The sequence below is a fragment of the Nyctibius grandis genome, chromosome W (assembly GCF_013368605.1).
Source record: "Nyctibius grandis isolate bNycGra1 chromosome W, bNycGra1.pri, whole genome shotgun sequence".
NCBI lineage: Eukaryota > Metazoa > Chordata > Aves > Nyctibiiformes > Nyctibiidae > Nyctibius > Nyctibius grandis.
The window spans coordinates 4,122,583-4,137,136 of NC_090694.1; the positions used below are offsets into that span (position 1 = coordinate 4,122,583).

Sequence of the window (14,554 nt, forward strand, 5' to 3'; positions counted from 1 at the left end):
GAATGGACTTTTGTGGACTCTTGATGAAGAAAGAAAGAGGAATTGAAATAGTTAGTGGATTATTAACAGAAGCTTATGAAATGTTTATGATGTAATTGATTATTAGTTTCTATATAAACCGGTAGTGAATTTGAATCAGGTACCATTCACTGCGGTGGTGGTCCAACTCTGAGTTGTTAATAAAACCAGCAAACCTAGAGACCCGGACTCTGCCAATTTTCTTTAACAGAATTTGGCACCCCAGATGGGACTCTAGGACACTGCTCTGATTCTCTGAGCATTCCCGTCTCCAACGCCTAATTGCCGGCAACAAGGGTGAGTTCACCTGGTGGTCTTGGGAGCGGGTATACTCAGACACTAGGAGCCTGTGTGTTTAAAATTGCTGAGGAATTTTTTGAAACAAAGGTAACCCGGGAAATTAAGGAAAAGGTAAAATGGGAATTGGACCCAGCATTGAAAGGGGGACGCCCCTTGCTGAGGTGTTGGAATATTGGAATAGAATCCCGTTGACCGGGACATGTGGGAAAAAGAGATTTATTTTGCTGTATCAAGAAGAATGGCCATTTTTAACTAGGGTCCGAGGTGGAGGACCTAGAGACATCTGACCCTTTAAAGGGACCTTTGATGCGCATAATTTGAGATTCTTAAGGGTAATCCTCGAGGATGAAGGGAGTCAAGATCTTGATTTTTGGTATATTTGGTACTATTGGGCAAATGCAAAGAAAGGCAAAAAAAAAAAAAGAGCCTAAACAAGTGACACCTTCCATTCCTTCAGCGCCTGTGCTGGAGAAATCGAATCCTTTCACTGACAAGGGATTTGGCATGTATCCCATGAGGTTGGAATACATCCCAAACCCTAGAGCTGGACCTGGAGCTCCGCCAGAGGTTCCACCAGTCCAACCTGTTGTGAGACATGAACCTTGGAAACAAGGAGATTTAGTAAACTGGCAATCAAAATGCCACGCATCAGAGAGGATGCTGAAAAATGTGCTGAGATGCTATCTGGCAATTTTACTGATTATTCTCCAAATTGGAATGATGTAAAGACCCTCATGAGAGAGCTCTTTACAGCAGAAGAGAGGAAAAAAACCTTACAAAAGGAACGGGAAATTGCACAAAGAGATCAAACTCAAGGGCTACAGCCCTGGCCCGATCAAAACCCAAACTGGAATTTGGCCACTGAGGATGGCGCCAGACTCCAACGAGAAGCCTTACAGCAACTGGTGGAGGCTGTTCGGCAAGCTGGCAAAAAAAAAAAAAAAAAAAAAAAAAAAAAAAAAAAAAAAAAAAAAATTACTAATTGGACAAAGGTAATGAAATGTAGGCAAAAACCTGATGAACATCCCAGTGATTACTGGAGTCGGTTAAAAGTTACTCTCCTGAAATATGGAGGAATGACAAGGGACAATTTTCAGGAACCCCTTGCAATCAGTGTATTTGTGGATCAATCTGCACCTGATATTAATAAATATTTCAAAAAACATATGCCATGGTGACAAGGTGAAAGCCTCACAAAGATTCTTGGTATTGCAACCTTTGTATATGATGGGAAAAGTGAAGAGCAAAAGAAACAAGATCAAAGAAAAGAGAGAAAGGAGCGAGAGAGAGAGAGATCAACCTTTCGGCACCGCAACTACTCAGAATTACCAGCGCGGCAGGAGAAGAGGTTTTCCACAAGGCTGTGGAAGGGGAGACCAAGGAAGACAAAGATTCATTCCCTCTGGAACTGATACTCTGGAATGTTTTTTTTTTTTTACTGTGGTAATTTAGGGCACATCGTCCGGTGTTGTCCTCTGAGACCACCTTCCAACAATGGTGGGAGAGACGGAGCGGAAAGACCGGGGCGTCCACATTCTCGCTGAGAAATTTATGGATCGGGACTCTGGGATTAAGGTAGATAACGAGGGACTTATCACAGCTAAGGTAAATGGCATTCCTGTTAAATTCTTAATAGATACTGGTGCAACTTTATCATTGTTAAATTTTTATGTGTCACAGTTATCTGATGAATTTGTAAAGGTTACTGGAATTTTGGGTGAAGAGAAGTTGCCGCTTTCTCTTCCCCTTCCTATTGTTTTTGATGATCGTTTGATATGAGGTTGATTTGTTATTTCGCCAACTTCTCCTGTTTCACTATTTGGGAGAGATTTATTACAGGAATTGGAAACATGCATAGATTTAACTCCCAAAGGAATTTGATTGATCATAATGGGAATGCAAACTATAGAAATTCAAGAAGGTGAGCTTAAAATCCCAAAAGAGTTAAAGAATGTATCTTAAAAATTATGGAGTCTCTCTGGAGATGATATTGGACCATTAAAATCTGCAGAACCTGTAGTGATTAAAACAAAAGGAGGGACTCCCCCGTCTATTAGACAATACCCAATTGTGGCAGAAGCTATCCCAAGTATTGGAAAACAAATAAAATCATTTTTGGAAAAGGGGATTTTAAAAGAATGTCAAAGTTACAAAGATGGGGATCCAGAATATAGATTTGTATTTGTAATTGTTCCCCATCCAGTGGTACCTGATCCAAATTTGATTGTTACTCAAATACCTATTTGGGGAAAATTTTACACTGTATTGGATTTGACTGGAGCTTTCTTTAGCATACCTGTGGCTGAGGAAAGCCAGCACATATTTGCCTTCACTTGGCAAGGGAAACAATTAACCTGGACTCGGTTACCCCAGGGATTTACAAGTTCACCAACTATATTCTCCCAGATTTTGAAAGGGGATTTGGCTGATCTGTTTTTTTCCGTGTAAGTCTGAATTGATACAATATGTAGATGAATTATTGTTAGTATGTCGTTCAAGGAAGGATTGTGTTACAGACACTTGGTATTTGTGTAATAAATTGGTTGTAAAAGGTCACTGAGCATCTCCATCAAAATTGCAGTCCATCAAATGGGGTCTGGAGAGGCAAAAAGCTTTTACAACTCTGAAAGGTGCCTTAATGCAAGCACCAGCTTCAGGTTTACCAGATTATAGTAAACCTTTCAAATTATATTGTGATGAGCAAAAGGGAAATGCTAGAGGAGTTTTAATCCAAACTTTAGGACCACATGAAAGACCAGTAGCATATTTTTCTGCTCAATTAGATCCAGTTATACAAGGAACACCATTTTGTATAAAATCAGTAGCTGCAGCAGCAGAAATGGTAGAAAAATTGTAGATCAATAGTGCTGGGACATCCCCTAACTGTATGCGTACCCCATGAAGTTGAAATATTTTTGAAACAATATGCAGAAAAATCACTTTCACCACAAGGGGCACATAGATATGAACTGGTTTTACTTTTGGCTGACAACATCACACTTCAAAGGTGCAATACTTTGAATCCAGCCACTTCAATACCTTTGCTGACTGAAGGGGAAAAAGATCAACCTGACTGTACCCAGGTATTAGCAGTATCCAGTAAGCCACGTAATGATCTTCAAGACCAACCCCTGAGCGACCCAGACATCAACCTTTTGACAGACGGCTCGTCTTTTTACGAAGAAGGAAAAAGGTACACTGACTTTGCAGTAACAACAGAAAAAACTGTGTTAAAAGCTAACCCTCTTCCTAGTGCTGTGGGGGCACAAGGCGTGGAAATCATAGCGCTTTCGAGGCTGCAAAGTTGGCAAAAGGTTTAAAAGCTAACATTTACACAAACTCTAAATACGCTTTTGGAGTTTGTCATGCTACAGGTACCCTGTGGAAAGAAAGAGGATTTTTGACTTCAGCTAGAAAAACCATTGCACCCGGGAAGGAGGTACGAGACCTTTTAGAAGCTATACAGTTATATAAAAGCTCACACAAACCACCAAGATGCGCTGTCGCGAGGAAATCGCTTGGCTGATCAAGCTGCGAAAGCTGCAGCCAAACAAATTCACCTTATTATGGCAGTTCTGTGTGCAGCAGAGAAACCTGACAGGCTTCCAAGTGCAGAGGAGATGTATGAGGCTCTTCCAGAAGAAGAAATTAAATTTTGGAGACAACTTGGAGCGGAACAACAGGATGGACAATGGACATTGGCCAACAAGCCTCTACTCCCAAAAAGGTATTTACTACCTCTTGTTCGGTGGTTCCATAAAAAATGCCATGGGGGACCTGAGGGACTTGCACAAAGAATTCAACGGCTGTGGGCTGCACTCGGAGTCTGCTCCGCAGTGAAAAGGATTACTGAAAGCTGTAAACTTTGCTGACAATATGCTACCACTAGAATTCAGCCACCTCAAGGTAAAAGACCGCCCGTGGTGTTTCCTTTTCAAGGATTACAAAGTGATTATGCTGAAATGCCAAAGGCAATGGGGTATTCATACTTGTTAGTGATTGTAGATCAATTATCAGGATGGGTAGAAGCCTTCCCAGCAAGAAAGAATGATTCAAAAACTGTAGTGAAAGCACTGTTGAAAGAGTTAATACCCCGCTATGGAGTTCCTGAAGTAATTGATTCGGATAGAGGAGCTCATTTTTCAGCAGCGATTCTGTTCCAAGTTTATAATGCTTTAGGAGTCACAGGGAACTTACATACACCCTATCACCCTGAGTCCTCTGGACAGGTAGAAAGAATGAATAGGACCATAAAGGAAAAGATTGTTAAAGTGTGTAAAACAACAGGGTTGAAATGGCCAGAGGCTTTGAATTTGGTTCTGTGGGACATTCGGAACACACCCAGACAACCTGTTGGGTTATTGCCAGCAGAAATATTGTTTGGGTGAGTTTTGGCTGTTCCAGGCACTTATTTGCCAGGAAAAAAAAAAAAAAAAAAAAAAAAAAGTTTATTGGATGGAGATGAACGAGTGACACAATATATACTATACTTACAAAATTCTTTCTTTGAAATGCGAAAGCATGCCTATTGGTATCAAGGTGGATCTCCTGAGATACAAGTACATAATATTCAACCAGGAAACAAAGTATTAATAAAAAACTTTAAAAGGAAAAATAGATTTGAACCAAAATGGGAAGGACCCTATGTTGTACTTTTAACTTCTCTTTTTATGCTGTCAAAGTTGCAGGGAAAGAAACCTGGATCCATCATTCTCATGTCCGCAAGGAACCCGAGGAAAGATGAAATATTTAGTTTGTTCCTTTTTTTTTTTTTTTCCATCTATAAATGTTGCTGTTTCACCTTGTGTAAGATTGCTATTCGTTACCAAGATTTCAATACCAATGCCTCTCGTGTGCTTTATAAGAATTATTCTTGGTGATCTGCAGGCTTCTTTATAGCAATTGAGACAAAGACTGGGGAACTCATTTTTACATGTAGCTATCCAAAGATAGAGCCCAGAGGAATTATTTATCAATTTGGAAAAAACCCAATAATAAATATATCTGGGGAGATGATAGAAAAATTAGCCAATGCCTCAATGCACGGATTTCTGACATTGCAAAAGGAAATTACAGAGCTCTCTAAAATCACAATTCAAACTAGAATGGCTCTAGATATGATATTAGCCTCACAAGGAGGAGTGTGTACAGTTTTAAATGATAGTTGCTGTATGTACACAGACCGATCAGGAGAACTACTCACAGATGTGCACAAAATTTGGGAAGTGAGTTCTGTGATGCAAAAGGTAGAAAGGGACGACACCTCATGGGGATTTACTGAAACACTCTCTTGGCTCACATCTTGGTTCCCAGACTTGGCCTTATGGATAAAGAAGCTGATTGTAATTGTCTTGCTTATAATTATTGTCCTTGTGATTGTACTAGTGTTGGGACAGTGCTGTGTGAGATGTTTTTCTTCCTTTGCTTCAAAAATAGAATCATCATGGAGATACAAATAATTGCAGGGATGCAATAAAAAACAAAAGGAGGGAATTGTTATAGAAATTTTCACATAATTAATGTAAAAGTTCTTATGAGTTAGAGAAACAAGAATCAATAGGGGTGAAATAGAATAGTGAATAGAATAATTAATATAAGTCTATCTGAATAAACACAGGTGGGCTTTCACAGTCCACGAATATTGTTCGCAAAGCTCCTTGTGTAATCCTGACCTAGGACTGAACAAATCATCAATCAAAGCTTAATGAGTAGCTAAGCAGGAGTAGGCCTAGAAGTATTACCTTTTGATGATTTTAGTAGAGGGGATGTATGGTTAACCTTTTCTTTACCTTAAAAGAAATATAGGACATTTAGAAATAAAATTAGTATAAATAAGGTTTTAAATATAATTTTAGTTGTTGTTAAGGTTGAATGTTTAGGAGACACTGGCGGTGGGAACCGGACTCTGATCAACCTGAATCAGGACGGGACGCTGATCACAGCAAGAACATTAAGGACGCCGATCACAGCAAGAACATCGAGGACGGGGTGTTGACCGGAGTCGGAGCGGAACCAGAACATAAAGATCAGCTAAACAATGGAAAAGAATGGACTTTTGTGGACTCTTGATGAAGAAAGAAAGAGGAATTGAAATAGTTAGTGGATTATTAACAGAAGCTTATGAAATGTTTATGATGTAATTGATTATTAGTTTCTATATAAACCGGTAGTGAATTTGAATCAGGTACCATTCACTGCGGTGGTGGTCCAACTCTGAGTTGTTAATAAAACCAGCAAACCTAGAGACCCGGACTCTGCCAATTTTCTTTAACATAAACAACTGTCAGACAAACTGTCCAAGATCAAGAATAAATTTGACTCTCTACCTACACAGGCGCGCGTTGCAGCTGTTAAGAGAAAACGTTCTCCTACAGGACCAGCTCAAAAGAAACGGAACACGTCACGAGGTATCCTGTGGTTTGCCCTGCGTGGTTATGGGGAGGACATGAGCAGATGGCATGGACGACCTACCAGTACCCTACAGGCACGAGTACGTGAGTTGCAAGCTAAAATACCAGAGAGAATTTTCCTGGGAGGATGGCTGCTCCAGTTACCAGTGAGCAGGACCCCAGTCAGGGTAGATGGGCCTCAAATTCCTTTTTCCCAAGTGTGAATAGGAGAAATGAAGGTCCAGTCCCTGTGAGCAGCATGAATCCATTTCTTAATTAGGGGGGCCCTGCCTCCAGCCAGGTGGAGGAGAGGGACAACTGAGTTTATTGGACTGTGTGGATTTGATGGCCTGGCACATCAAAACCACAAAGGTATCGAGCCCTGGTAGACACTGGTGCACAGTGCACCCTAATGCCATTGGATCATAAAGGGACAGAACCTATCAGTATTTCAGGAGTAACAGGTGGATCTCAAGTGTTATCTGTATTGGAGGCCGAAGTGAGCCTAACTAAAAATGAATGGAAAAAGCACCCCATTGTGACTGGCCCAGATGCTCCGTGCATCCTTGGCATAGACTACCTCAAGAGAAGGTATTTCAAGGACCCAAAAGGGTATAGATGGGCCTTTGGTATAGCAGCTGTAGAGACTGAGGACATTAAACAGCTGTTTACCTTGCCTGGCCTCTCAGAGGATCCTTCTGTTGTGGGGTTGCTGAAGGTTGAAGAACAACAGGTGCCAATTGCTCCTACCACGGTGCACCGACGACAATATCGCACCAATCGAGACTCCCTGATCCCCATTCATAAACTGATTAGACAACTGGAAAACCAAGGAGTGATTGGCAAGACTCGCTCACCCTTTAATAGTCCCATATGGCCAGTGCGAAAGTCTGATGGAGAATGGAGATTAACTGTGGACTATCGTGGCCTAAATGAAGTTACGCCACCGCTGAGTGCTGCTGTGCCAGACATGCTAGAACTTCAATACGAACTGGAGTCAAAGGCAGCCAAGTGGTATGCCACCATAGACATTGCTAATGCATTTTTCTCTATTCCTTTGGCACCAAAGTGCAGGCCACAGTTTGCTTTTACCTGGAGAGGTATCCAGTATACCTGGAATCGACTGCCCCAGGGGTGGAAACACAGTCCTACTATTTGCCACGGACTGATCCAGACTGCACTAGAAAAGGGTGGAGCTCCAGAACATTTGCAATACATTGATGACATCATTGTGTGGGGTGATACAGCAGCAGAAGTTTTTGACAAAGGGGAGAAAATAATCCAAATTGTTCTGAAAGCTGGTTTTGCCATAAAAAGAGGCAAGGTCAAGGGACCTGCCCGGGAGATCCAGTTTTTAGGGATTAAATGGCAAGATGGGCGTCGCCAGATCCCGATAGAGGTGATCAACAAAATAACAGCTATGTCCCCACCAACTAACAAAAGGAAACACAAGCCTTCTTAGGCGTTGTGGGTTTCTGGAGAATGCATATTCCAGATTACAGCCAGATTGTACGCCCTCTTTATCAAGTGACCAGAAAGAAGAATGATTTTCAGTGGGGCCCTGAACAACGACAGGCTTTTGAAGGGATTAAACAAGAGATTGTGCATGCAGTAGCCCTTGGACCAGTCCGTACGGGACAAGATGTTAAAAATGTGCTCTACACTGCAGCTGGGGACAATGGTCCTACCTGGAGCCTCTGGCAGAAAGTGCAAGGGGAGACTCGAGGTCGACCCCTAGGATTTTGGAGTCGAGGATACAAGGGCTCTGAGGCCAATTACACCCCAACTGAAAAAGAGATACTGGCAGCATATGAAGGAGTTAGAGCTGCTTCAGAGGTAATTGGTACTGAAGCACAACTTCTCCTGGCACCTCGATTACCAGTACTAGGCTGGATGTTCAAGGGTAAGGTTCCCACTACCCATCATGTAACTGATGCTACATGGAGTAAATGGATTGCATTAATTACACAGAGGGCTCGAATAGGAAACCCTAATCGCCCAGGAATCTTAGAAGTGATCATGGACTGGCCAGAAGGCAAAGACTTTGGAATGCCACCAGAAAAGGAGGTGACACGTGCTGAAGAAGCCCCACCATATAATGAACTACCAGAGGATGAGAAGCAGTATGCCCTGTTCACTGATGGATCCTGCCGTCTTGTAGGAAAGCATCGGAAGTGGAAAGCTGCTGTATGGAGTCCTATACGACGAGTCACGGAAGGACAAGGTGAAACAAGTCAATTTGCAGAGGTAAAAGCCATCCAGCTGGCTTTAGACATTGCTGAATGAGAAAAGTGGCCAAGGCTGTATCTTTATACTGACTCATGGATGGTAGCAAATGCCTTGTGGGGGTGGTTAAAGCAGTGGAAGCGAAGCAACTGGCAGCGTAAAGGTAAACCTATTTGGGCTGCTGAACTGTGGCAAGATATTGCTACTCGGCTAGAGAAACTAGTCGTGAAGGTACGTCATGTAGATGCCCACGTACCTAAAAGTCGGGCAACTGAGGAACATCGAAACAACCAACAAGCGGATCAAGCTGCTAAAGTGTTCCAAATAGATTTGGACTGGGAACATAAAAGTGAACTATTTTTAGCTCGGTGGGCTCATGACACTCCAGGTCATCAAGGGAGAGATGCAACGTAGAGATGGGCTCGTGACTGAGGGGTGGACTTAACCATGGACTCTATTGCACAGGTTATCCATGATTGTGAAACATGTGCCGCAATTAAGCAAGCCAAACGGTTAAAACCTTTGTGGTATGGGGGGCGGTGGTTGAAATATAAATATGGGGAGGCCTGGCAAATTGACTATAACACACTCCCTCAAACCTGCCAGGGTAAATGTTATGTGCTTACCATGGTGGAGGCGACCACCGGATGGTTGGAAACATACTCTGTGCCCCATGCCACTGCCCGGAACACTATTCTGGGCCTTGAAAAGCAAATCTTGTGGCGACACGGCACGCCAGAGAGAATTGAGTCGGACAATGGGACTCATTTCAAAAACAGTCTCATAGACAACTGGGCCAAAGAGCATGGCATTGAATGGGTATATCACATCCCCTATCATGCACCAGCCTCTGGGAAAATTGAATGGTATAATGGGCTGTTAAAAACTACCCTGAATGCAATGGGGGGTGGAACCTTTAAAAACTGGGATAAGCATTTGGCACAAGCTACCTGGTTAGTTAACACCAGGGGATCTATCAATCGAGCTGGCCCTGCTCAGTCAGACCTTCTACATACTGTAGAAGGGGATAAAGTCCCTGTGGTGCATGAAAGGAATCTATTGGGAAAAACTGTCTGGATTCTTCCTGCAACGGGCAAAGGTAAACCCATTCGTGGGATTGCTTTTGCTCAGGGACCTGGATGTACTTGGTGGGTGATGTTGCAAGATGGTGAAGTCTGATGTGTCCCTGAAGGTGATCTGATTCTGGGTGAGACTACTTAAGTCTGAACTGTATGTTGTTACTGCATAAGTGTCTTTCAGGTTAAGACAGTGGTGATGAGACCGGAACTAGCTTCATCAAGTGGCGTCCAGTAACCTCCTTGAGTCTGACATCTTTAACCTGCAACCCGTGGGCACGAACCATGACGAAAGAGAGACTGCTAGCCAGAGAGACTGCTGAGAGACTGCTAGCCAGATGGAAACCCACAATCCTGAACCAAATGAACTTAATGAACTTTTTGTATAGAGAAGAATCATAAACTAGTGATATGTGTATATATATTTGAAAATGAAAAGGTAGTGGTGATCTGAGTATGATGTGAATGGTATGGAATAAGGGGTGGAATGTCCTGGTTTGGCCCAAACCAGGCCAATTAGTCTTAGAGAAACCAAGGTCACTGCTGAATTCCTCGCTTCTTATGAGTGAAGAGCCGAGGGGGGCTCACGCCTGCGGGGGGGGGCGGACGGGGCGGGTGGCCCAGGATTGACCAGCGGGGTATTCCATCCCATACATGTCATTCTCACTTTCCTATTTATCACTAACCCACTGCCTCCTGGAGGTGGGGCCCAGGAGGGAGGGGCCCTCCTGTCTCCCACTGATTGGTACCAGCTTTGCCAATTTTCCAGTTACAAGCCTGCAGGTGTGATGGCAGGGGGAGCTACTGCCTTTTCCCCTCTGCCTGTGCTGGGGAGAGCTACTGCATTTTCCCCTCTGCCCGTGCTGGGGGGAGCAACTCTGCCTGAGGAGGATTTCCAAGCTCTCAGTCTTGGTTTTGTATATATTTGATTATTTCTATTATTATTGTTATTATACTCTTTTTCATTACTATAGTTTATTAAAACTGTTTTAACTTTCCAACCCGTAAGTCTCTCTCCCTTTTCCCTTTCCCTTAGGGTGGGGGGGGGGGAAGAGGGTTAACAGAGAGCATCTGCCACTGGGTTAATAGCTGGCCCAGCTTTAAACTGTGACAACACGGCATGTAGAGGACAACCAGGTGATCAGGCCCAGTCAGCATGGGTTTATGAAAGTCAGGTCCTGCTTGACTAACCTCATCTCCTTCTGTGACAAGATGACCCACTTAGTGGATGAGGGAAAGGCTGTGGGTGTTGTCTACCTGGACTTTAGTAAAGCCTTTGACACAGACTCCCACAGCATTCTCCTGGAGAAACTGACTGCTCATGGCTTGGATGGGCATACACTTTGCTGGGTAAAAAACTGGCTGGATGGTCAGGCCCAAAGAGTTGTGGTGAATGGTGTTAAATCCAGTTGGCGGCCGGTCACAAGAGGAGTTCCCCAGGGCTCGGTATTGGGGTCAGTTCTGTTTAATATCATCTTTATCAATGATCTGGATGAGGGGATTGAGTGCACCCTCAGTAAGTTCACAGATGACACCAAGTTGGGCGGGAGTGTTGATCTGCTTGAGGGTAGGAAGGCTCTGCAGAGGGATCTGGACAGACTATATTGATGGGCCGAAGCCAACTGTATGAGGTTCAACAAGGCCAAGTGTCGGGTCCTGCACTTGGGTCACAACAACCCCATGCAATGCTACAGGCTTGGGGAAGAGTGGCTGGAAAGCTGCCTGGCAGAAAAGGACCTGGGGGTGTTGATCAATGGCTGGCTGAATATGAGCCAGCAGTGTGCCCAGGTGGCCAAGGCAGCCAACAGCATCCTGGCTTGTATCAGAAATAGTGTGGCCAGCAGGACTAGGGAAGTGATCGTCCCCCTGTACTCAGCACTGGTGAGGCCGCACCTTGAATACTGTGTTCAGTTTTGGGCCCCTCACTACAAGAAAGACATTGAGGTGCTGGAGTGAGTCCAAAGAAGGACAACAAAGCTGGTGAAGGGTCTAGAGCATAAGTCTGATGAGGAGCAGCTGAGGGAACTGGGGTTGTTTAGTCTGGAGAAAAGGAGGCTGAGGGGAGACCTTATTGCTGTCTACAAGTACCTGAAAGGAGGTTGTAGCAAGGTGGGTGTTGGTCTCTTCTCCCAAGTAACAAATGATAGGACAAGAGGAAACGGCCTCAAGTTGTGCCAGGGGAGTTTTAGTTTGGATATCAGGAAAAATTTCTTCACGGAAAGGGCTGTCAAGCATTGGAACAGGCTGCCTAGGGGAGTGGTGGAATCACCATCCCTGGAGGTATTTTAAAGACGAGTAGATGTGTTGCTTAGGGACATGGTTTAGTGGTGGCCTTGGTAGTGTTAGGTTTATGGTTGGACTTGATGATCTTAAAGGTCCTTTCCAACCAAAACGATTCTGTGATTAATATGTTTTACTTACTTGCTTTTTCTAGTAAACCAGGGTTATGCTTATCTTTTACATGGAATTAATCTCGCCTATTAATTTTACTCTTAAGCTACAACTGTTATGGAGATGGATCTTTCATTACTTCAGTCATACAGGTGTAATTGTATGCTTGCTTTCTACTAATGACATCTTGTTGGCTGTACAAGCTGGCAGCTGTATACTGTATTTCTGGAAAAACTAGAACTTCAACTGTAAGAGTAGTTACCTTAAACAACTAGAGTGAATCCTCTCAAAAAGAAGGGAGCAAATCACTGGAGCAGGTTTGTTGCTAAAATTTAGTTTTAGCAGGTAAGATAATACTTTTTCCTCCATGCTATCAAGTAGAAGTCTTAAAGAATGAAAGTGAAGACCTGATGATAGTCCTGTTTGGAGAGACTTTAACTAGAGAAAGTGGTAATACTACAACTATCTTGCTGTATAGTATTAATCAAGATATATTTAGTCTTAACTTTCCTATAATGCAGCTTTTAGTTATATTAGGGTATCCTGTTTTCTTACAGATGCTGTTTGTCAGTGTTTTTTTTTTCTTCCACTTGTTGTTTTTACTTAAAACTTTTCAACACAGGGGGCAGCAGTTTGCACAACAGATACAGCAGCAGAATCCAGAGCTCATAGAGCAACTGAGAAATCATGTCCGGAGCAGATCTTTCAGTGGCAGCACTGAAGAGCATTCCTGACTTAAAGGAGGCATGTGAATTGAAATGGTATATAACCCCAAAATGCATACCATAGTTAGTAGCAAAAGCACCATTGTAACTTCTGCTTGAGTAGAAGACAGAAAATTCTTTGTGCATGTTTGCAAACAAGAATAAATCTATTAAAACAGTCCTATTGTACATAACTTGGAACATATTGTTTATGTATAGTTACTCCTCTGAAAATGAATACACTAAGTAGATTAAGTGGTTTATTAAAATCCCTATGTACAAGTCATTTTCAGTATGTGTATTAGATTGATCTCCAGAGCTATTGAGTGGGGAGGAGTTTTTGATCTTGCACAACAGCTAATTCTAAAATCCTAGTATAAAAGGCACATTGTTATGGTGAAAATCGTTATGGCTGTACTCCCTGTCAAATATGCTATTGAAACAATAGGCCCATCTGATGTGCCCTTGTATAATGAGCATAAATCAGTGTTGGAGTATAGAATGTACTTAAAACTAATGCATGAAAAGTCTGTTTCTTTAAGCCTGTGTAGGGGCTGTCATTAGTAACATGAAATACTTTTCAACTTAATTTCGGAGAGGTAGATGACTGCATATGAAGGAGTACCACAAATTGTAGAGAAAGAGAAGACACTAATCCTGGGTAGGATAATACACAGAAACCAAAATAGAACTTGGCTTGGGAAAGGGAAGATTAAGAAGTTTTAGGCTTTTCTACTGCCATGTCTACCCTCAAATCATGATGATAGCCTTGGGAGGTCAGCATTATGGCACTATTTTCCTAGGCATGGCAAATTGTATTGCATTCCATATGTATGCAGTTTTTAATATAAGCTTAAAATTCTTAACTGTAATAAGCTAAAACTGATCCTATGATTGTACAAATAATTAGTACTGGTAATTTATCAAAAAAAAAACCTGCCCTAGAAAGAAGGATTCTCTTTCTATTCTTAAACAATTAAGGAATTTTTTTTTCAAATTTCATTACACATATCTGTCTTAAGTGATGGTTATATGGCCAAGTTAAAGTTTTTTCCAGTTTACAGCATTTCTCTTCCTACCCTGCTCAGCTAATCTTACTCTTTCAGAGACCACTGATTTTCGGTATTTTATTATGTTACCTTTTTTTATTCTGCTTACTGTTCACACTGCTTTCTACTACAAGGTATACTTGTTTTTACTCCAGGGAGGTTCTCAACACTCCCAATTTCCAATTTGTGTATCAAAACTAATTTGATTCCTAAGACAAAGTGACCTCTGCTGGCCAGTTAACCTGGAGAAAGTTTGTGGAGGAGTACCAATAGAGACTGCCAAATGGAAAAATACACAGGAACTCCTGGACCTCAGACATTATCTGATTCATCTTGTAGTCAAAAAAAACCCCCAGCACCTTGAGTAGAAGCAAATGCAAAATTTGGGGCTAAGTCAGGCA

At 42.5% G+C, this 14,554-nt stretch overlaps 1 protein-coding gene across 1 annotated transcript in view; it reads left to right on the forward strand.

The window, feature by feature from the left end:
• The window catches only part of LOC137675742 (small glutamine-rich tetratricopeptide repeat-containing protein beta-like), an 80,010-nt gene extending 66,876 nt beyond the window's left edge, over positions 1-13,134 (forward strand). Inside the window, exon 10 of the mRNA XM_068421941.1 lies at positions 13,023-13,134. Coding sequence (XP_068278042.1) covers positions 13,023-13,134 — 112 coding nt within the window. The remainder of the gene's footprint in view (positions 1-13,022) is intronic.
• The last annotated feature ends 1,420 nt before the right edge of the window (positions 13,135-14,554 follow it).